Source organism: Heptranchias perlo, chromosome 11, assembly GCF_035084215.1.
Source record: "Heptranchias perlo isolate sHepPer1 chromosome 11, sHepPer1.hap1, whole genome shotgun sequence".
Classification (NCBI taxonomy): Eukaryota; Metazoa; Chordata; class Chondrichthyes; order Hexanchiformes; family Hexanchidae; genus Heptranchias; species Heptranchias perlo.
The window spans coordinates 50,037,804-50,061,635 of record NC_090335.1 but is presented as its reverse complement, the minus strand read 5'-3'; the positions used below and the strand labels follow the sequence as shown (position 1 = coordinate 50,061,635).

At 44.2% G+C, this 23,832-nt stretch overlaps 1 protein-coding gene across 1 annotated transcript; it reads left to right on the top strand.

The window, feature by feature from the left end:
* The first annotated feature begins 1,184 nt into the window (after positions 1-1,184).
* On the top strand, positions 1,185-21,885 carry hsd3b1 (hydroxy-delta-5-steroid dehydrogenase, 3 beta- and steroid delta-isomerase 1). Its single transcript, XM_067992982.1, has 3 exons — positions 1,185-1,451; positions 7,980-8,147; positions 20,439-21,885. The coding sequence occupies exons 1-3, from the start codon at positions 1,295-1,297 to the stop codon at positions 21,254-21,256; spliced, it is 1,143 nt and encodes a 380-aa protein (XP_067849083.1). The 5' UTR covers positions 1,185-1,294; the 3' UTR covers positions 21,257-21,885.
* The last annotated feature ends 1,947 nt before the right edge of the window (positions 21,886-23,832 follow it).

The window sequence follows — 23,832 nt, the reverse complement described above, 5'->3', positions numbered from 1 at the left end:
GTGGCTGCAGCGTGTACCATCCACAGGATGCACTGCAGCGAATCGCCAAGGCTTCTTCGACAGCACCTCCCAAACCCGCGACCTCTACCACCTAGAAGGACAAGGGCAGCAGGTACATGGGAACAAAACCACCTGCACTTTCCCCTCCAAGTCACACACCATCCCGACTTGGAAATATATCGCCGTCGCTGGGTCAAAATCCTGGAACTCCCTTCCTAACAGCACTGTGAGAGAATCTTCACCACACGGACTGCAGCGGTTCAAGAAGGCGGCTCACCACCACCTTCTCAAGGGCAATTAAGGATGGGCAATAAATGCTGGCCTTGCCAGCGACGCCCACATCCCATCAACAAATTAAAAAAAACCCTCGGATGTGTAGCTCCCGTCTGCCAGGCGCGAAACCCGGAAGAGGCATCATGGCCCATCTATTTCCCTTCCGAGATTCGCACCCGCAAATCCACCCGCCGCCCCCACCCCCCACCCCCGGCATGATGCTCCTAGAGTACAAAAGCAAGGAAGTTATGTTGTACCTTTATAAAACACTGGTTCGGCAACAACTGGAGTATTGTGTCCAATTCTGGGTACTGTGCTTTAGGAAGAACATGAAGGCCTTAGAGCGGGTGCAGAAAAGATATACTGGAATGGTTCCAGGGATGAGGGGCTTCAGATAGACTGAAGAAGCTGTGGTTGTTCTCCTTAGAGCAGATTCGATAGACGTGTTCAAAAGCATGAATGGTTTAGATAAAGTAAATAAAGGGAAACTGTTCCCATTGATGGAAGGGTTGAGAACCAGAGGACAACAGATTTAAGGTGATTAGCAAAAGAACCAAAGGCGACATGAGCTTTTTTATGCAGTGAGTAGTTATGATCTGGAATGTGCTGCCTGAAAGGGTGGTGGAAGCAGATTCAATCATGGCTTTCAAAAAAGAATTGGATAAATACTTGAAGGGAAAAGAGAGGGGGAATGGGACTAACTGGATTGCTCTTACAAAGAGCTGGCATGGGCTCAATGGGCCGAATGGCCTTCTTCTGCGTTGTAACCATTCTGTAATTTCCTATTGTGGCCATGAACATGACCGATATTTATGAAGGTTTTAAATCATTTGTCCTTGCTGATAGCCTTCTTGAAATACCAACTACAGCTGGTGTCATTTTTTTCAATATATCAGTCTTGGGGAGTATCTCAAGGATAATGTAAATAATAGTTAGCAGCCATCATTAAATAGAGGAAGAGCAGTTTCAATTCAACACAGTCAACTCACAACGCTGACAGTAAGTACATTGATGTGTCAACATGATGCCTGCTGCTGGAGATGTCTTCCTAGTTACAGGAGCAAATGGATTTCTTGGACAAGAAATCATGAAACTTCTGATTGAAGAAAATCATGATCTCTCAGAAGTCAGGATATTGGACAAGGTGATAGGACAGGACTTTGTGAAAACTTTGCAAGGTGTGTATCATGAAGTACGCGACATTACTATTCCGTAAATATAATTATTGTAAGTGAATTATTGTAACAATGTTTGCTCATTCAAAAGTGTGTAACTGCATCAATATGTAAACCACTGAAAAATTGTATAAAATTAATGTTAGGTTATTCAATTTAAGGACTGGAAAAAAAAACATGTCTTTGATATGAGAAAGTCTAAAATAACTCACGGTTAGACTTTTATTCTTAGACTTTGCTGTATTTTCGTGAGGTCTTAAGGTTTTCAGTTCTTGTTTAAGTAGTGCTTTCTTGAGCATCCCCCTTATGCTTTAGAACTGCGAGGTGTTGGCTATTCAGTTCTTTCGCACTGGAATGACCCGAGAGATTCTTAAAACTATCTTAAAAAAGGGAAGAACTTTGAACAGAGCTTAAATACTTTGGTAATCATTTCTTTTATTGTACTTTTAAAAAAAAAACAACTTCTTTAAAGCTTGATAGAGGGCGATAATACTCGTGTAAAAGTGCTGGTGCCAGATCTGCATTGCATCGCTTGGACCATTCAGGAAGTACTGAAAACAATAAACATGTTGCTACTGCTAACCCTAAGGCTGTTGCTCCCCTGATGGTTATTAGAAAATGCAATGACCAGATGGTATTGACCTGTAATTGAAAACAAGCTTAGTTAGCTCAAGCTCATCTCAGCCCAAGCAGCAGGGGCAATAGAATTGGTCTTGGCACTCCCGGGCTCCGCAGGGGAAAATCACCCAGGGTTCCTGTTCCTGATCACAATCCACCAAGTCCTACCGCAAACTACATGGATGTTTGTTAAGCACAGGAGCAGACTTGCTGTCTGAGCCTACACTTGTAGAATCGCCACTTGGATGAGATAATATGGAACTATAGCCCAGCAAAAACATAATGCCCCAATATAAAAGCAAGAGATCTGAAAAAAAGTATTTGTTATGTTCCTATGGGGGATGGAGGTTGGTTAATACTTGCATTTCAATCGAGACTTATCTGTGGTATTCATTCCTGTGTTAGTGTTACTGAAAAGTAGCAAATCAACTTGTCCAAGCCCCATAAAGAACCAGTAAAACTCGCTGCTGTTCCTCGAACAAAGAATATAAATCACACAATTAAACACAATTAATGATACTCGCAAAGAAGTATCGAAGTGAAAACGTTTACAAAAAAAGTGGAAGTCTTCTTCAATTTGCTGCAACTTTCCAAGCCTGATGTTGCAGTAAATCTGACATGTTATATGCCATTCTATTCCCCTTTCTAATTATGTTTGTGGTTTGTAATATTTGGCTGTTTAATGAAAAGAAATTGAACGATGACCTAATTTTTTTCCCCACAAAGTGCAGCTGGTATATTGTTTCTCAGAACACATATTAATGATTACAGAGGCAAATGTACTGGCTACAGCGAGTCATAATTTTTCATACTTTGTTTGAAACTGGCCTTGAAGAGCTTAGTTAAAGTTAAATCTGGCGAGCTCTCCTAGATGGCTAGGTGCATAAATGCACTGCCGAATGTGGCATTGACCCTTGAAAACCAGAAGGTTCCAGCTGCAATCCCTGTTCTGTGCTGAGTTAGCTGCTCTCAACTGGGCACTGAATGAGGCATTAATATTGGTCTCAGTGCCCCTGAGCTAGGGAAGGGAAAAATCAGCTAGGGTTGTCACTCGGTGACCCCCATTGGAAGTATGCATGAATGGATCAGTTAGTGACAGGGTTGGGCTATGATACACAGTCAAATAAACGGCCAAAAACTCACCCACTAGGTTCACGCACGAAGAATGCCAATTGGCTGCCTTACCAGACAGCTGCCAGCAATGTGAAATCATAACAGTTTGCAGCTCCAGAAAAGGAGGATTGACAACTGGAAAACAGTAAAATAATGGTTAATGACAAACTTGATTTTAAGTGGGTGCCAATGTACACAATACTCAAGCAGACATTTGAGGGGGAGTTTTAACTGGCAGTGGTTTTCGAGTTAGGTGGCACACTTGCCCGAAGTCATCAGTGTGAGGCCTGGATGGTTTTAATTGCCGGGCTTCATTAGCATTTGATTGGCGGAATGCCCACCCGATTGTGTCCGTGATGAGTATCCAGCTCACGTAGGGCAGGATCTCCTGTGGGCTTCTCAACGGCCATTTAAAGAGGCCTACTTCATACCCAATGTGCCCAATTCCTAACAAGGCAATGGCAAAGCACTTTGAGTAAGAAGAGCCTAAAGGGATAATTTTAACTCCCCCCCCCCCCCCCCACACACACACAGGACGGGCAGGGGTGGGGTTTAAAATGTCAAAAATGGGAAATCTGACCCCAACCCGCCTACTTCCGGTTTTAATGGAGGTGGGTTGGGGGGCAGGCGATTAACCTGCTCTTCGGAGGCGAGTCCCTAATGTAAATATTTTAATCTGACTGGCTGCAGCTGGGAAACTGAGTCCAAAAATTTAATTCAGGTCTTGCCAGTTGGACCAAATGGCCTGTTTCTGTGCTGTAGACCTCCTCCCCACCTCCCCGCAAATATTGGGGCCTAAGGGTCGAAATGGAGTGGAGGAGCAGAGGGATCTTGGGGTACAGATACACAAATCACCAAAAGTAGCGACGCAGGTTAATAAGGCCATAAAAATGCAAACAAGGCATTGGGGGTCATTGCTAGAGGGATAGAATTGAAAAGCAGAGAAGTTATGATAAACTTGTATAGAACCTTGGTTAGACCTCACTTGGAGTACTGTGCACAGTTCTGGTCACCACATTGTAGAAAGGATATAAAGGCATTGGAGAAGGTGCAAAAAAGATGATACCAGAACTGAGAGGTTATATCTATCAGGAAAAATTGAGCAGGCTGGGGCTCTTTTCTCTAGAAAAGAGAAGACTGAGGGATGACCTGGTAAAGGTGTTTAACATTATGAAAGGGTTTGATAGGGTAGGTGTAGAGAAAATGTTTCCACTTATAGGGGAGACCAGAACTAGAGGTCATAAAGATAAGAAAGTCACTGATTAATCCAATAGGGAACTCAGGAGAAACTTCTTTACCCAGAGAGTGGTAAGAATGTGGAATTTGCTACCACAAGGAGTAGTTGAGGAAAATAGCATAGATGCTTTAAAGGGGAAGCTGGATAAGCACACGAGGGAGAAAGGAATAGAACGATATACTGATAGGGTTAGAGGAAGAAGGGTGGTGGGAGGCTCATGTGGAGCCTAAACGCCGGTATAGACCAGTTGGGCTGAATGGCCTGTTTCTACGCTGTAGACTCTATGGGCATGATTTTAGCTCGGAGTCGGGAACCCAGCGCGTCAACAGATATTCATTGGGGGGAACCTGGAAGTCAAATGAATGCGTCACAATCTGCAATCGCAACTGAGTATTTGTGCTTCCGGGTTTGCCATGCGTCAGGCAGCCAGATTGACAGGCTGGCTACTTGTCGGGAAGGAAAGGAGCCACGAATTGGAGAGAGGGGTGGGAGGGAGAGAGAGATCATGGGCCCTGGAAGAAATTGGGTTGGGGAGGGGGGGTGGTGGAGGGAACATGGACGACGTAGGGTGGGCCCTGGAGAAGATGGGGCGGCTGGGGTACACCATTGGTTGGGGTGGGGGGGAGGCTGATCGCAGTGGTCCGGTCATGCCAGGTGAGCTGTTGGGCCTGGATGAAGCACTCCTCTCCTCCTGGCCTACAAACAGTGCAATAAAAGCACTCACTTCATGGATCCGGCCCTTCCCACCTGCTTCCACCTGATGTGAATCAGAATCGATGGGAAACCTGAACAGGTAAGGATAAATTCATTTTACATTTGTAATGCACAAAAAATTAAGTGCCTCAACTATTGCAATGAGGTACACTGCCCCTTTAAGTATCTGCCCACCGGCTTTAAGAGGGGACAGGTCTTCCAGGTTTCTACTACGCTCATGCATCCAAACGTGCCTGGGTTTAACCTGGAAATGGGCGCGTTGGAGCCGGGTTGCGTTCCTGCTGAAGATTTCAACAATTTTTACTACCCACCCACCCCCAGCCCATCCGTTCTTGGGGGTTAAAATTGCCCCCTATGTAACTCTGTGTAGCCTGCACACCAAAGGGTTGATTTTGATTTTTGGGCGGCCTGTTACAGCAGTGAAGATGCCCCACGATTTTGAAACCACCAACCTCATATCAATTTGGCAGCAAGGTTTGGGATGCCAAGGGTGGGCGCCAGCAAGGTAAGTTTCTGGGGGGGTGGGGGCGGGGATCGCAATTGCGGAGGTTGGGAGTCCCGGAGGGGCCCACAAAAATAATTTGACCAATACCATTGCCCGTGGAACCGGTAGGATTGTGCACGGCGCTCACTCTGATCAAAAATGCCAATCGGTATCCTATTTAAGTCATAGGATCCCAATTTCCATACTAAAAGAGGCGGTTGGTCCCTTTCAAAATGGAGCCAGATGCATCGTTAGTGTTAACGGGACTGTAAGGTTACCGGCCCCATTTTGAGGCCGTTACCACCAGGCGAAGGCAGTGAAAATTGACCCCCAACTGTGTACAAGGCTCATAATGCCAGCATAGGTCAAAGTCTGAAAAAGTGGCTGGAGCATCAGAAAAATACTTCACTTGCTTAGCAGCCATTTGCAATAGGTGCTTCCAGGGAGGCTTGTTGTAAAAATGTTCTTTTTCCTCCTGGGTGGTAGCAGCCTGAAATTTACATCTGCTTTGCTATCTGGCTGCCTTGGGACGTGCAGCTGATGCTCGCAGCTCGGCCGTCTAATTTAAATGAGGCCCGAGACCCAATATCGAATGTGCCTCAGGCCTACCCGTTCCGGCACAGGGATCCTTCCCCGCAGCCAGTTTACGCTGGCACGCAAGTGCTAACCAATTTCACCCACAAAGGCTCTTTGGCACTCTAGCAGATGTGCCCCAGACGTTGTAGAAAAGTTGTGCAGGCAATCTGGAAGGAGGTGGCCACAAACAGCTATTCAGTGCCAGAACTGTATTATTGACCTCACCAAGCTGGCCAAGGTAAGTGAAGGCACCATGCTCTTGCAGATGCTGAGATACTACTGGAAATATGACTTACTTCCACACTATCCAGGGCCATATAGTGTAAAAGAAGAAATAAATGAATATCTGTAGTGGCGAAATGGAGGAGCAAGTTCCGACTTTCGCACGTGCGCAGTGAAACATGGAAATCCAGAACTGGCTCCTACTGGTTCGCTGACGATATGACAGCTTCGAATTAAAGGTATATCGCCAGCTGTAATCAGAGAAATAATTGAAAAAGCGCAAACTTTCTCAGCTGCCCAGCTGGAAAGTAACTAATATCACCAAAAATAGGTACACTTAAAAATATCAGGTCTAAGCTGAGTTTTAACAGCATGGTAAATCTTAATGACTGTCAAACAACTAAAAATTAACTTTTAAAAATGTGGAGTCTCATTACTCCTTATTTTAATAGTTTTTGGTCATTAAAAATTTTTTTTAAATTAAATTTTTTTTTTACTTTTCCCATCTGTTTCTTTTATTTAATTCAATTATTTTTTACCCTCTTTTTATCACTGTCTATAACTGTTTTTACATTGATTTTAATGTTGTACCTTTCACTTCCTGGTTTAACACTTCAAGCCTGCAGAGACAGTGAACGCAGTGTGTCAAAAATGCTGCAGTCTGATTGGTTGAGGGAAGAGATCGCTCCTCTCGCTTCTCCCAGGGTCCTAACTTCGCCTGAACTGACTTTGGGCTCGTCTCCACTTAGAGGAAGTGGCCGACGAAAAGACCGCAGTGAGTTAGTGGGTTAGTATAAATCTATGGAGCGGCAAGCACTATTGGTTCGCCGCTCTGAGCAATTTCTGCCGCATTATCTCATGGATCTGTTTGCTGGCAAACATTGCTCCATAATTAAAAAATAGACAGTGTGTTTGATAGAATCGCTGTAGGCTAGACGCATTGTCGTTGAGCTGACTGCACATAATACCTCTGACATTTCCCTAGAAGCTTCAACAATTAAGTTCACTCCTTTAACTTTCCATGTCATAAGGTTGTTTAAGGTATGTTGTTTCTAATCTGATGAAAATTGGCAAAGTAGATAATTTTTTTTAGTGTTGCATTTTTGGCTGAATGTTCAGTAATTTTCTGTTTCTCTCCTGATTGCCTCAACACCAAATACCATCCCCTATTGAATGAATTGGCAAGCAACTTTCTGTCAGATCTATGCCAATGTTCCTGCTGCAGGTATAAGAGAGCAGTGTAGGTACACTCTGGGAGATGTGTAAAACTAGACTGGGTAAATGTCAGATATGTGAGAGCAAAAATGTGCAAGAGCAAAATAGGTAAATGTTGGGAGGTCTGAGAGAACAGAGCAGGTAAATGCTGGAAAATGTATGAGTAGAGTAGGTGTGTCTCACTTTGTTTTTCCTTCCTTCACTGTGGGGAAATATGATTCTTCAGTTTCTCTTGTTGCCTTTGTGGCAGCTTGAACAAAATCAAGTCCTCGATGCATAGGAAATGACAAGTGTGAACATGGATCTAATAAATCTAATGATTTTATTTCCTTCGTAAAATTTTATTTTTCAGCATTGGTTGGATGCAGAATTGGGCTGAAGGTGTTCAAAGGAGATGTGAGAGATAAAGAGGTCCTGCAGAAAGCCTGCCAAGGAGTGACCTGTGTTATTCACACTGCTTCAGTGATTGACATCTGGGGTATCATCAGCAATGAAGAACTAGAAACTATCAATGTTGAAGGTACATTTTGAGGTGAAGGAGACCAAGGCATAGAAGAGTGCAGGATGTGACTGCTTGCGAGAATGGCTGAAATTTAATTCCTGTGCACTGGTGACGCAAGTGCAGGCTGGGTGCAGAAGCAGTACAAAACCTGGGGCAGAGGTCTTACCCCCAATTTGCGCCTGCTCCAGGTTTTCTGCTGAGCCTGCATTACAGAACCTGGAATTTCATGCTCAGTAGGGTACTAATTTTATATATTTGGGGAGGAGGTTTGTACTTACTACTTTGCAAATTTAGATGGGTTGCATCACTAGCATGATGTGATTGCTGTGCGCTTGTAAAACCTGTTACACAGCACGTTGCTGCAGGTGCACAGTCAGAGTTTGTGATGTCCCTTTGGGGTGCAGTATGTTCAGTGTATAACCCTGAGCTGCCCCAGGGAGCAGGTAGTTTGTGATGTCCCTATGGGGTGCAGTATGTTTGGTGTATAACCCTGAGCTGCCCCAGGGAGCGGGTAGTTTGTGATGTCCCTATGGGGTGCAGTATGTTTGGTGTATAACCCTGAGCTGCCCCAGGGAGCGGGTAGTTTGTGATGTCCCTATGGGGTGCAGTATGTTTGGTGTATAACCCTGAGCTGCCCCAGGGAGCGGGTAGTTTGTGATGTCCCTATGGGGTGCAGTATGTTTGGTGTATAACCCTGAGCTGCCCCAGGGAGCGGGTAGTTTGTGATGTCCCTATGGGGTGCAGTATGTTTGGTGTATAACCCTGAGCTGCCCCAGGGAGCGGGTAGTTTGTGATGTCCCTATGGGGTGCAGTATGTTTGGTGTATAACCCTGAGCTGCCCCAGGGAGCGGGTAGTTTGTGATGTCCCTATGGGGTGCAGTATGTTTGGTGTATAACCCTGAGCTGCCCCAGGGAGCGGGTAGTTTGTGATGTCCCTATGGGGTGCAGTATGTTTGGTGTATAACCCTGAGCTCTTTTGCAGTGATTTAGGAGACCTTGCATTTGTTCCTTTTTTGTGCTTTTTAAATTGCACTTTTGTTCTCAGAGCTTCTTTGGATTGGATCATTAATTGGTTGCCTTTTATTGGCTTGAATTTAAGTTTTGCTTCTTTTCATTCAAGATAGTTTGTCTGAGATGGGCACCAGCATCCTGTGGATAGCATGGGTATTCTCTTGGGAATTCCCATTTTCCATTAGAAAGATGGAGAATGAAGAGAAATTTTATAGCCAGGAGCAGAGGCAGGTATGCCTGTATCGGGAGATGGCTCAGCAGACCTGAGCCTACTCAAGAAGCTGCGAGTATAGATCATGCCTCAGGTACCTGAAGATACCTGAGGAGCTGTGTCTTTACTGGGATGCAGTCACGTAACTCTGCTGTCTCCTGCAACCGAACCTCCAAACTCCTCAATGACTGATATGGCTCTGCCTATGGCAGTTAAAAGTCATGAGCCTTGAACTTCTATGCCATTAGTTTCTTACAGGAAGTTTCAGGTATCATCTGTTCGACTAACCAATATTCAGTGCACCATTACATACATTGGGCTGGATTTTCATAGTATCATAGGAGGTACAGCACAGGAGGAGGCCATTCAGCCCATCATGCCTGGCCTGGCTCTTCAACAGACCTATCCAATTAGTCCCATTCCCCTGCTCTTTTCCCATAGTCCTGTAAATTTTTGTCCTTCAAGTATTTATCCAATTCCCTTTTGAAAGTTACTATTGAATTTGCTTTCACCACCCTTTCAGGCAGTGCATTCCAGATTGTTACAACTTGTTGCGTAAAAAAATCTTTCCTCATGTCGCCTCTGGCTCTTTTGCCGATCACCTTAAATCTGCCTCCTCAGGTTATCAACCCTTCTGCTACTGGGAACAGTTTCTCCTTATTTATTCTGTCAAAACTGTTCATGATTTTGAACACCTCTATCAAATCTCCCCTTAAACTTCTCTGCTCTAAGGAGAACAACCCCAGCTTCTCCAATCTCTCCACATGCCTGAAGTCCGTCATCCCTGGTACCATTCTAGTAAATCTCTTCTGCATCCTCTATAAGGCCTTGACATCCTTCCTAAAGTGCGGTGCCCAGAATTGAACACAATACTCCAGCTGAGGCCTAACCAGTGCTGTGAAAATAACGAGGGTAATAGCGCTCACCTTTATTTATACGCAAATCGGACAGCAATTTCCAGCGAATCCACATGTGCAGTTAAATACGATACTCCGGAATTTGTTGTCTGAGATGCGCTACCTCTCCGTAAGCTGCACGAAAACGGTATCTCACCGTCTGACTCACCGTTCAAATGCATTGAAAGGCATGAAATTCCTGTACTTACTGGTAGATACGGACTAAACTCGCCACAAAAAGTTAGGCTTGTCCATTCCTGTCTAAGTACTCTTTTAACGGCATGGTAAGTCTTAATTACTGCCAAACAACCTCTCTGGCACTGAAAATTAACTTTTACAAGTGTGGAGCCTTATTCCCTCAGCTTTTAATTACTGCTGGCAATTTTTTAAAAAAGAATTTAAATTAAAGCATTTTTTAAAAAACTTTTTCTTTCTGTCCCTTTTATCTCGCTGTTAATCCAATCTTTCTTGACCTCTCTTTATTTTGCTTTCTGTACCTGATTTGACATTGAATTCACTATTCTAATTTACACTTCCTGGTTCAGACTGTGCGCTGCTCATTAACGATTCTTCAATCTGATTGGTTAAGGAGATACACAGTTGCTTGCCCTGTTCACACAGGTCCCAGATGCCCTGTTTGGATGTTTGGCTGACAGCAACTTGCCTTGCAAAACCCCTTGAAAGTCTATGGGCAAGTGCCGTTCATTCGCCGTTCACAGCAAAATTTGGCCCATTGTTTGTCGGGGCCAATGACTTCAACACTTTTCCTATGAGGATGAGAAACATCAAAAGAAGAGGGCTCTTCCCAAGAATGAAAGGCCTCATCGATGCAGCCTATGTGGCCGCACAGGTTTCTTTCAACAAAACTATGGCATTTATGAACGGGAAGAGATTCCACCTTATTAGCCTCCGTTAACTTGAGCTCATGCAAAACTCTGCTGCCCGTATCCTAACTCGTACCGTCCTGTTTACCCATCATCCCTATGCTCTCTGACCCACGTTGGCTCCTGAGTCTCAATTTAAAAATTTTCATTCTTGTTTTCCAATTTCTCCATGACCTCACCCCTCTCTATCTCTGTAACCTGCTCCAGCCCTACAACCCTACATAACATAAGAACATAAGAAATAGGAGCAGGAGTAGGCCACATGGCCCCTCGAGCCTGCTCCGCCATTTAATAAGATCATGGCTGATCTTCGACCTCAACTCCACTTTCCTGCCTGATCCCCATATCCCTTGATTCCCCAGGGTCCAAAAATCTATCGATCTCAGTCTTGAATATATTCAATGACTGAGCATCCATAGCCCTCTGGGGTAAAGAATTCCAAAGATTCACAACCCTCTGAGTGAAGAAGTTCCTCCTCATCTCAATCTTAAATGGCCGACCCCTTATCCTGCGACTATACCCCTAGTTCTAGACTCTCCAGCCATGGGAAACAACCCTCAGCATCTACCCTGTCAAGCCCCCTCATAATCTGATATGTTTTAATGAGATCACCTCTCATTCTTCTAAACTCCAGAGAGTATAGGCCCATTCTACTCAACCTCGCCCCATAGGACAACCCTCTCATCCCAGGAATTAATTTAGTGAACCTTGACTGCACCGCCACTAAGGCAAGTATATCCTTGCTTAGATAAAGAGACCAAAACTGTACACAGTAGTGGTCTTACCAAAGCCCTGTATGAAATCTCTGCACTCCTCCAATTCTTGCCTCTACCGCATGCTTGCTTTTAATTGTTCCACCATTGGCGACTGTGCCTTCAGCTGTCTAGGCCCTAAGCTCTGGAATTCTCTCCCTAAACCTCTCCGCCTCTCTACCTCTCTCTCCTCCTTTAAGACGCTCCTTAAAACCTACCTCTTTGACCAAGCTTTTGGTCACCTGTCCTAATATCTCCTTATGTGGCTCAGTATCAACTTTTGTTTGATAATGCTCCTGTGAAGCACCTTGGGACGTTTTACTAAGTTAAAGACACTATATTAATGCAAGTTGTTGTAGCTGCAGATTGTATGTGACCATCAGAATTCCATCAGCAACAAGAACAACAGCAATTTGCATTTATATTGCATCTTTAACATAGAAACATCCCAAGGCACTTCACAGAGGATTAAGGAAAAATGGATGCCTAACCAAAGCTTGGTAAAAGAAATGGAATTTAAGGTGGTCTTCACACAGGAGAGGGAGGTGGAGATATGGACAGGTTTAGAGAGAGAATTCCAGAATGTGGGAATTAAGTGACTGAAAGCATGGCTGCTAATGGTAGGGCTAAGGGAGGAGGGATGCATAAGAGATTGGAGTCAGAGCAGTGGAAAGTGCAGGGGGAGGTGGTTGTAGGACTGGAGAAGGTTACAGAGATGTAGAGGAGAGAAGCCACAGATAGACTTTAAAAACAAGTATAAGAATTTTAAAATTAAGGAGTTGGGGGACCAGGAGCCAATGCAGGTCAGCGAGGACAGGGATGATGGGCAAGTAGGACGTTGTAGAATTGGATATAAGGAGCAGAGTTTTGGGTAGGCTAATGTTTATGGAGGATGGGAGGCCAGCCTGGAGACCATTGGAATAGTCAAGTCTGTATGTAACAAGCACATGAATGAAGGTTTCAATGGCAGATGGGCTGAGGTAGAAGCAGAGACAGGCAGCGTTACAGAGGTGGAGATAGGCAGTGTTAGTGATGGAAAGGGTATGGGGTCAGAAGCTCAGTTCGGGATCACAAAGGTTGTGTACTGTTTGGTTCAGCCTGAGAAAGTGGCCGGGGACAGGGATGGAGTCGTTACAAAGGTATGGAATTTGTAGCAGGGGCCAAAAATCGATGGCGTCAGTCTTCCCAATGTTTATTTGGAAAAAATTACAATTCATTCAAGACTTGATGTCAAACAAGCAGTCTTCTAGTACGGGGCAGTGGAGGGGTCAAGAGGGGTGGTGGAAAGGTAGAACTGAGTGTTGTTAGTGTACATGTGAAAGCTGATTCCAGGTTTACGATGATGTTGTCAAGGGACAGTATATAGATGAGGGAGATAAGGGGGACAGGAACAGATCCTTGTGGGATTCTTCATGTGATAGTGTGGGGTCAGAAAGAGAAGTCATTTCTAAAGGTGCTGTGGTTACGATGAGATAGATAAGAGTGGAACCAAGCGAGGGCAGTCTCACTAAGCTGGACAGCAAAGGAGAAGCGTTGGAAGACGCTTGGACGGTGTGATTGTCTCAAAGGTTGCACAGAGGTCTAAGAGGGAAAATGCACCTGGCATGTGGTTTGTATCTTCGGTTAGGGCCATTTTGGTGCAATGGGAGGGGTGGAAACCTGATTGGAAGGATTAAAAAAAGGGAGTTGCAGGAGAAGTGGGTACAGACTTAGGAGGCAACAATACGTTTAAGGGCCTTGGAGAGGATAAAGAGGTTTGAGATGGGGTGGTAGTTAGTGATTTTTACCATCATACCCTCTTTCCTTTCTCACTTAAATCTCACCCTCAGACACTCTGCATGATAAAGTGCTGTTGCTTTGATTAGCCACTCAACTATCTTTGCTTGCTCTTGCCACTAATTGCTGCCTATTCTAGTGCTCCTACGAGGTGGCAGCTTGAGAGGTGGAAGGCTGCTAAGCTTCCACTGAGGGCACTTGAGATAGCCGTGGTGGGCAGAGGCAGATGAGTAGCTGCTCAAAGCCATGGCACCTTGTCATGTATAGTGTGTGAGGGTGAGATTTCAGTGAGAAGGGAAAGATGGTAAGGTGGTCAAAATCCCTGCAGGTCCAGCAGCTGAAAAGGGTCCAGTTAGAGCAGAGGAAGAGGAGGTCAACTCTAGAAGATGAAGTGTCACTCGACCTTAACCTAGCAAGCACCAACTCAGAGATTGGCAAGTCAGTGTATTTTAGAATGTCAGGTGGAGGGGTCTGCACTAGCAGATTCACCCTGCACAACTGTGCAAGAGCAAGGGCAGGGGTGGGGTAGGACAGCCAAGGAAGGAGCTCGCTGGAGGGAGAGCTTGCATCATTACCCTGCTGCGGTGGGCACAGATGAAGACCAAGGGCCCAGCCTTCAGAAGAAGAATGATGGCTATACACCAGGACCTTCTTATTGCAGTGGCCAGCCTGCCAGCGAGCTTGCACACAATGGCAGGGCATGCAGGTTTCCAGCTCCAACTTATGTGGCAGTTCAGTAACAACTTCCCTTGTGAAGCGGAGGCACCTCATACACTGCTCTTCAGTCAGGTTCAAGTATGAAATCCTGTTCCGGAATGCACGCTTGCCATGGGACTTCCTGCGCCCTCCCCACCTTTGACCTCTACCAGCATCTCCTGGTCTGTGCACTCTTCCTTGCTGTTGCTGCTGCTTCTCATCCTCCAGCCACAATGATAGACCCAGCAGAACACCCATTATAAAAATAATAGTTCTAAATTCAAAGCACAGAAAAACTTTGCTGTCTTTGCAGCTCCAAAAAGTTCTTCAGACAAATTTTTAAACACTGCTGCTGCAGTCAAAACAACCAAAAAAAGACTTACCTTAATGGAGGTGAGGATCTCTTTAAATAGTGCTTCTGCAGCCTGTTTCCCGGGCAGGCTTAGGATTTAACAAATCAACGCTGGCACAGACCCATTTCACAAAACAGCCCTAAAACAATCGGGGGACCAGATTTAAATATTGTAATAGCCTAAATGCTTATTTTAAGCTGGCGCCCAGGACGACTAAGGGGTGCCAGAACCAGTGTGGTGTGTGGACACAGTTCCTGTGTATCTCGGACACCTGCAATCGCGGCCTGACATTGGTAAATTTAGTACCTATTTCACGTCCAAAAAACTGACAAAACAAAGTCCAATTCTCCCCCCTTGGTTTCTTCATATTCTATTCCATTCAGAATTATGATTTTTAATTATGAATTATAATGCAAGCTAGGTTATTTCCACTGCATAATGCCAGACCTGCAGCAGTATAATGGTAGGTGCCATTCCTCATGATTTTCTTAAAATTTGCTGATAGTCTGAAAAAATAGAAGAAGGAAATTGAGGACTCTTCGGTCCAGAAATGTGACCACACCCAAGAAGATCTACAGGTTTTCAAAACCAAAGCTTAACCATTACTTATTGATTTATCTTGCCTTATCTTCTATACTCTTCAACATTGCAGGGCTATGGGGAAAGAGCAGGGGAGTGGGACTGATCCGATAGCTCTTTCAAAGTGTCGGCAGAGGCACGATGGGCTGAATGGCCTCCTTCTGTGCTGTATGATTCTATGTTCTGCACTATGGACTTTGGCTCTTCAACCTCTTAATATTAAAAAAATGTTACTTGCATTCAAGGATGTGAAGGCCTTGGATAGGGTGCAGAGGAGATTTACCAGACTGGTACCAGGAATGAGGGACTTCAGTTACATGGAGAGGCTAGAGCAGCCAGGGTTGTTCTCCTTAGAGCAGAGACGGTCAAGGGGAGATTTAATAATGGTGTTCAAATTACGAAGGGTTTTGATAGAGTAAATAGGGAGAAACGTTTTCCACTGGCAGAAGGGTCGGTAACCAGATGACACAGATTTAAGGTAATTGGAATGCATTGCTTGGAAAGGTGGTGAAAGCAGATTCAATAGTAATTTTCAAAAAGGAATTGGATAAATACTTGAAAGGGAGAAAATTACAGGGCTATGGGAAAAGAGCAGGGGAGTGGGAATAATTGGATAGTTCTTTCAAAGAGCCGGCACAGGCATGATAGAAACATAGAAAATAGGAGCAGGAGTAGGCCATTCGGTCCTTCGAGCCTGCTTCCCCATTCAATATGATCATGGCTGATCCTCTATCACAATACCATATTCCCGCTCTCTCCCCAAACTCCTTGATGCCTTTTGTGTCTAGAAATCTATCTAGCTCCTTCTTAAATATATTCAGTGCCTTGGCCTCCACAGCCTTCTGTGGTAGAGAATTCCACAGGTTCACCACCCTCTGAGTGAAGAAATGTCCTACTCTGTATCCTGAGACTGCGACCCCTCCTTCTGGATACCCAGCCAGGGGAAACTTTCTCCCTGCATCTAGTCTGTCTAGCCCTGTCAGAATTTAATATGTTTCAATGAGATCCCCTCTCATTCTTCTAAACTCGAGTGAATACAGGCTGAGTCGACCCAATCTCTCCTCATACGACAGTCCTGCCATCCCAGGAATCAGTCTGGTGAACCTTTGCTGCACTCCCTCGATGGCAAGTATATCCTTTCTTAGGTAAGGAGACCAAAACTGCACACAATACTCCAGGTGTGGTCTCACCAAGGCCCTGTATAACTGTAGTAAGACGTCCTTGCTCCTGTACTCAAATCCTCTTGCAATGAAGGCCAACATACCATTTGCCTTCCTAACTGCTTGCTGCACCTGCATGTTTGCTTTCAGTGACTGGTGTACAAGGACACCCAGGTCCCTTTGTACATCAACATTTCCCAATCTATCACCATTTAAATAATACTCTGCCTTTCTGTTTTTCCTTCCGAAGTGGATAACTTCACATTTATCCACATTATACTGCATCGGCCACGTATTTGCCCACTCACTCAACTTGTCTAACTTGCCTTGAAGCCTCTTTGCATCCTCCTCACATCTCACGATCCCACCTAGTTTTGTGTCATGAGCAAACTTGGAAATATTACATTTGGTTCCCTCATCCAAATCATTGATATATATTGTGAATAGCTGGGGCCCAAGCACTGATCTCTGCGATACCCCACTAGTCACTGCCTGCCACCCCGAAAAAGACCCATTTATTCCTACTCTCTGTTTCCTGTCTGTTAACCAATTTTCAATCCATGCCAGTATATTACCCCCAATCCCATGTGCTTTAATTTTGCACACTAACCTCTTATGTGGCACTTTATCAAAGGTCTTCTGAAAATCCAAATAAACCACATCCACTGGTTCTCCCTTATCTATTCTACCAGTTACCGCCTCAAAAAACTCCAGTAGGTTTGTGAAACATGATTTCCCTTTCATAAATCCATGTTGACTTTGTCTAATCCCGCTGATATTTTCTAAGTGTCCTGTTATCACATCCTTTATAATGGACTCTAGCATTTTCCCTACTACTGATGTTAGGCTAACCGGTCTGTAGTTCCCAGTTTTCTTTCTCCCTCCTTTTTTAAATAGTATTCTTCTTCTTTGGCAGTTCCTCAGGGTCGAGGATGACTTGCTTCCACTCCGGGAGGGTGGGTTTTGCAGTGGCTGAATAGTCCAATCCTGGAGCTGCAGACTCTGTCACAGGTGGGGCAGGTAGTGTTTAATAAGGCGGGTGGGTGAGACGCTCTGGATTCTGCGCGCTCTTTCCGCTGCTTACGCTTGGCCTTCACGTGCTCCACTCGGTGACGCTCGAGGTGATTAGCGCCTTCGCGGATGCTTCTTCTCCAGTTTGAGCATTCTAGGGCAAGCGATTCCCACGTGTCAGTGGGGATATTGCATTTTTTTAGGGAGGCTTTAAGAGTGTCCTTATAGCATTTCCTTTGCCGTCCTAGTGATCGCCTGCCATTGCGGAGCTCGGAGAAGAGCACTTGTTTAGGGAATCTTGTGTCTTGATTTTTAAATAGTGGGGTTACATTTGCCACCCTCCAATCTGCAGGAACTGGTCCATAATCTATAGAATTTTGGAAGATGACAACTAATGCATCCACTATTTCCATGGCTACCTCTTTTCGTAGTCTGGGATGCAGATTATCAAGTCCTGGGGATTTATTGGCTTTCAGTCCCATTAATTTCTCCAGCACTATTGTTTTACTAATACTAATTTGCTTTAATTCCTCCTTCTCACTCGTCCCTTGGTTCCCTAGCATTTCTGGGAAGTTATTTGTGCCCTCTTTCGTGAAGACAGAACCAAATTCCTTGCTCCCCTTTATAAATCCTCCTGTTTCTGACTGTAAAGGACCTACATTTGGCTTCACTAATCTTTTTCTTTTTACATACTTGTAGAAGCTTTTACAGTCCACTTTTATGTTCTTTGCAAGTTTACTCTCATACTCTATTTTTCCCCTCTTAATCAATCTCTTGGTCCTTTTTTGCTGAATTCTAAACGCTCCCGATCCTCAGGCTTGCTACTTTTTCTGGCAACTTTATATGATTCCTCTTTGGATCTAATACTGTCCTTAATTTCTTTTGTTAGCCATGGTTGGGCCACTTTTCCTTTTGTGTTTTTGCGCCAGAAAGGAATGTATAATTGTTGCAATTCATGCATTCATTCCTTAAATGTTAGCCATTGCCTATCCACCGTCATGCCTTTTAATGAAGCTTCCCAATCTATCATAGCCAACTCACTCCACTTCGTAGTTTCCTTTGTTTAGATTTAGGACCCTAGTTTCGGATTGGATTACTTCACCTTCCATCTTAATGAAGAATTCTATCATGTTATGGTCACTCTTCCCTAAAGGACCCCGCACAACAAGATTATTAATTAACTCTTTCTCATTGCACAGTACCCAATCTAGGATAGCCTGTTTCCTGGTTGGCTCCTCAACGTACTGGTCTAAAAAAAATCTCGTACACACTCCAGGAATTCATCCTCCACAGTATTATTGCTAATTTTATTTGGCCAGTCTATATGTAGATTAAAGTCACCCATGATTACTGTAGTACCCTTGTTACATGCATCTCTAATTTCCTGTTTGATCCCATCCCCTACATTACCACGACTGTTTGGAGGCCTATAGAAAACTCCCACCAGTGTTTTCTTCCCCTTGGTGCTTCTTAACTCCACCCAGACTGATTCTACATCTTGATTTTCTGAGCCAATATCCTTTCTCATTATTGCTCTGATTTCATCCTTTACTAACAACGCCACACCAACTCCTTTTCCTTTTTGCCTGTCCTTCCTAAATATCAAATACCCTTGGATATTCAGCTCCCAGTCTTGGGCACCCTGCAGCCATGTCTCCGTAATCACAATTATCCATTTACATCTATTTGCGCTGTTAATTCGTCTACCTTATTACGAACGCTTCGTGCATTCAGATACAGTGACTTTAGAGCTGTGTTTTTAACATTTTTAGACATCTTAACATTTTTTTTGTACTATGGCCCTATTTATTTACCATTTTTTCTTACCCAGACCCTATTTGTTGGTGCACTCTTTTGTTTGTACACTCTGTCCCTTCCTTACCCCAATCACTTTCCTGCACTGCTTCTTTGTCTATTCTCTTTAGCATTCTAGATTTCTCTCCACCGGGACCCTCCCCCACCACCCCCCTTATTTAGTTTAAAGCCCTATCTACCTCCCTAGTTATTCGATTCCCTAGAATTCTAGTCCCAGCATATATATTGTGAATAGCTGGGGCCCAAGCACTGATCCCTGCGGTACCCCACTAGTCACTGCCTACCACCCCGAAAAAGACCCATTTATTCCTACTCTCTGTTTCCTGTATGTTAACCAATTTTCAATCCATGCCAGTATATTACCCCCAATCCCATGTGCTTTAATTTTGCACACTAACCTCTTATGTGGCACTTTATCAAAGGTCTTCTGAAAATCCAAATAAACCACATCCACTGGTTCTCCCTTATCTATTGTACCAGTTACCGCCTCAGGTGTAGTCCGACCCGACGGAACAGCTCTCTCTTTCCCCAGTACTGGTGCCAGTGCCCCACGAATCGAAACCCATTTCTCCCACACCAATCTTTAAGCCACACATTCATCTATCTGATCTTATTTACCCTATGCCAATTTGCTTGAGGCTCAGGTAATAATCCAGAGATTATTACCTTTGTGGTTCTGCTTTTTAATTAAGTCCCTAGCTGCTCAAACTCTCTCAGCAGAACCTTTTTTCTTAGTCCCACCTATGTCGTTGGTACCTACGTGGCCGAATAGCCTCCTTTTGTGCTGTAAGATTCTATGATTCTATATATATGCACTGTAGAATCTGAGCTATGAATCTTTTACTTTAGACCTAATTTAACTCCTCTACAGATAGGACAGCAACTTGTATGGTACAGCCATTCTACACAAGTACTTAAGAATGTGAATACAACCTATATTTGGATCAAATTATACTCTAGACTTTATAGTTTCTTAAATTCTTACAATGTTATGCTTATGAATCATCAACTCTCTACAAGTTCAAAATGATGATAAAAGTTGCATTCACTCTTCATTTCTGCTCACGGTAAACAGCGTATTTCTTTTTCATTATGTACTAGCATCGTTTCTGTTTATTTTTTTAAAATCAGCCTTGAATGGAATTGTTTCATTTTGATTTGGCAGGAAATCGTCTCTTGTTAGAAACTTGCATTCAGAAGAATGTGAAAATTTTCATCTACACCAGTAGTGTAGAGGCGATGGGGCCAAATGCAAGAGGTGATCCTATCTCTAATGGTGATGAAGAAACAGTCTATCTTAGCAAACTAAAGTTTCTCTACAGCAGAACAAAATACCATGCAGAGCAATTTGCCCTGACAGTAAATGGATCCCTTCTACCTAATGGTGAGCGGATGGTAACATGTGCCTTACGCCCCACATATATCTACGGAGCAAACTGCCGCTTTGTATTAGGACACTTGGATGAAGGAATCATCAATGGAGATGTTCTGCCGAGGTTTTCGAGGAAGGAGGCTCTTGTGAACCCAGTGTATGTCGGCAACGTGGCTTGGGCTCATGTTTTATTGGCTAGAGCCATGAAAGACCAGGACAAGAAGGAAATTGTTGGTGGAAAGTTCTATTACGTCACAGATGATACCCCACACATGAGCTACGCAGATTTAAATCATGAGCTTTTCAGCCCGCTGGGGATTACAGTTTCAGCAAAGCTTAAAATGCCTCTGCTGCTCATGTACTTCATCGCTTTCATACTGGAGACCATGGCGTTTTTGCTAAGGCCATTTATCACATATGTTCCCAAAGTAAACCAAAACCTCATCACAATACTCAACACAAAGTTCACCTTTACCAGCCACAAAGCCCGGAATGATTTCGGCTACATGCCACGTTACAGTTGGGAGGTGGCAAAAAAGCAGACCGTTGCCTGGTTGGCTTCAGTTCTACCAGAGCGGAGAGACTTTTTAAAAAAAACCAAACAACGCTAGAGCTACAGGAGTAAAAGCCTAACCCTTTGGGTAGAGAAGTTTGAAATTATGAGTGATTATTTTGTATAAAATTCTTCGATATAAATAGGTAAAAATCATGCATATAGCAATTTTACAAAAATAAGTTAACCACTGCAATAAGAATAGCATTCAGCAGAATTTCCACTGCCATAAGGATTTAATTGGCAAAACTCCCCAACAAATATGTAGTGAATCAAAAATCAGTTACTTTAGCTAAAAATAACAGATTTGGCTCATCATCTGTCAGTAAGTTTGGCAGGCTTAGCGTTTTTTCAACTTAGTGACAAGGGTCAGTTTGCTGTGGTGTCACTCTTACTGTACCCCTAAAAGTAACTGAAATTTTTGCTCCCCATGCGGATGAACTTCAGAGACTGAAAACTTTTTATGGAAGGAATGGTGGCAATTGTGAATTAATGTAACAGGAAACTCCACAAGAGAAAATGCCCAGCAAACTGTGCAGATTGATAAAGAGCTTCTACATTGCGATTCTGAAGCTGTCGTAAAGATTTTCAAAGACTATCTACTTTTCTATATTTGATTATTCACATTTATGTACCACAGCATTATGAATAACTTGAATGCAAATAAAAACATTAGAATTACATTGATCTTTCAGGTAATTGTGACATTTATGCCTTAAGCTTATTTAGATATTAATTCATAAAGTAATGAAGATCAAAAAATGACAGATCAAATGGAATTAAAGCTATTCTCTTTGCTGATTTCCTTACTTGTGCAAAGAGAATAGAAGTTTTGCATATAGTAGGTATAAACAGTGCACTAAAAATAACACAGAGAGGATACGAAAAACACATAAAAGTGTACACAGGGAGACTGGACTGGGTATATGGCAGAAAGTGAGTGATATCGAATAGGCAAGAACATAAGAAATAGGAGCACGGAGTAGACCAAATGGCCCCTCAAGCTTGCTCCACCATTGTAAGGAATCTTACAACACCAGGTTATAGTCCAACAGTTTTATTTGAAAATCACAAGCTTTCGGAGATTATCTCCTTCGTCAGGTGAGTGAGTGAATGAGAGGTTCTCAAATCGCATATCTTATATTAGGCTGGGACACCATCACACCAATCAAAGGTGTCGTTGGTGTTCAGAAAGGTTAGCCACGGAAAACAGTAGGTCTCAGTATACTGAATACACAATGGGTCAAATTACACAGACAAAGAGAATGGACCCACGGCGAAGAATCACTGAAGAGACTACACGATAACATCAACAAGTTCCATTCCACCATCAAACTCACCATGGACTACTCCTCAGAATCGGTTTCTTTCTTGGACACACAAATCTCCATCAAAGACGGGCACCTCAGCACCTCACTCTACCGTAAGCCCACGGACAACCTCACGATGCTCCACTTTTCCAGCTTCCACCCTAGCCACGTCAAAGAGGCCATCCCCTATGGACAGGCCCTGTGAATACACAGGATCTGCTCAGACGAGGAGGAACGCGATGGACACCTACAGACGCTGAAAGACGCCCTCGTAAGAACGGGATATGACGCTCGACTTGTCGATCGGCAGTTCCAACGGGCCACAGCGAAGAATCGCATAGACCTCCTCAGAAGACAAACACGGGACGCAACCAACAGAGTACCCTTCGTCGTCCAGTACTTCCCCGGAGCGGAGAAACTACGCCATGTTCTCCGCAGCCTTCAACATGTCATCGATATTGACGAACACCTCGCTAAGGCCATCCCCATTGCCTCCACTACTCGCCTTCAAACAGCCACCCAACCTCAAACAGACCATCGTTCGCAGCAAATTACCCAGCTTTCAGGAGAACAGCGTCCACGACACCACACAACCCTGCCACGGCAACCTCTGAAAGACATGCCAGATCATCGACACAGCTACCACCATCACACGAGAGGACACCACCCACCAGGTATGTGGTTTATACTCCTGTGACTCGGCCAATGTTGTCTACCTCATACGTTGCAGGAAAGGATGCCCCGGAGCATGGTACATTGGCGAGACCATGCAGACACTGCGACAACGGATGAACGCACACCGCGCAACAATCGCCAGACAGGAGGGTTCCCTCCCAGTCGGGGAACACTTTAGCAGTCAAGGACATTCAGCCACCGATCTTCGGGTAAGCATTCTCCAAGGCAGCCTTCGAGACACACGACAACGCAAAATCGTCGAGCAGAAATTGATAGCCAGGTTCCGCACCCAGAGGACGGCCTCAACCGGGATCTTGGGTTCATGTCACGCTACACGTGACCCCACCAGCAGGAAAAAAAAGTTATCTGTTTTTAATACAACTGGACATTCTCTCTCTCTCTCTGCCTTTCGGGTCTCTTTTTCTCTTTGTCTGTGTAACTTGACCCATTGTGTATTCAGTATACTGAGACCTACTGTTTTCCGTGGCTAACCTGTCTGAACACCAACGACACCTTTGATTGGTGTGATGGTGTCCCAGCCTAATATAAGATATGCGATTTGAGAACCTCTCATTCACTCACTCACCTGACGAAGGAGATAATCTCCGAAAGCTTGTGATTTTCAAATAAAACTGTTGGACTATAACCT

What these genes read in the sequence shown, in the direction of transcription:
- hsd3b1 (XM_067992982.1), top strand. Translation starts at nt 1,295, where the DNA reads ATGATGCCTGCTGCTGGAGATGTCTTCCTAGTTACAGGAGCAAATGGA. An exon ending in CTTTGTGAAAACTTTGCAAG is followed by an intron (nt 1,452 to 7,979) that starts GTGTGTATCATG and finishes TTTATTTTTCAG; the next exon opens with CATTGGTTGGATGCAGAATT. An exon ending in AGAAACTATCAATGTTGAAG is followed by an intron (nt 8,148 to 20,438) that starts GTACATTTTGAG and finishes TTGATTTGGCAG; the next exon opens with GAAATCGTCTCTTGTTAGAA.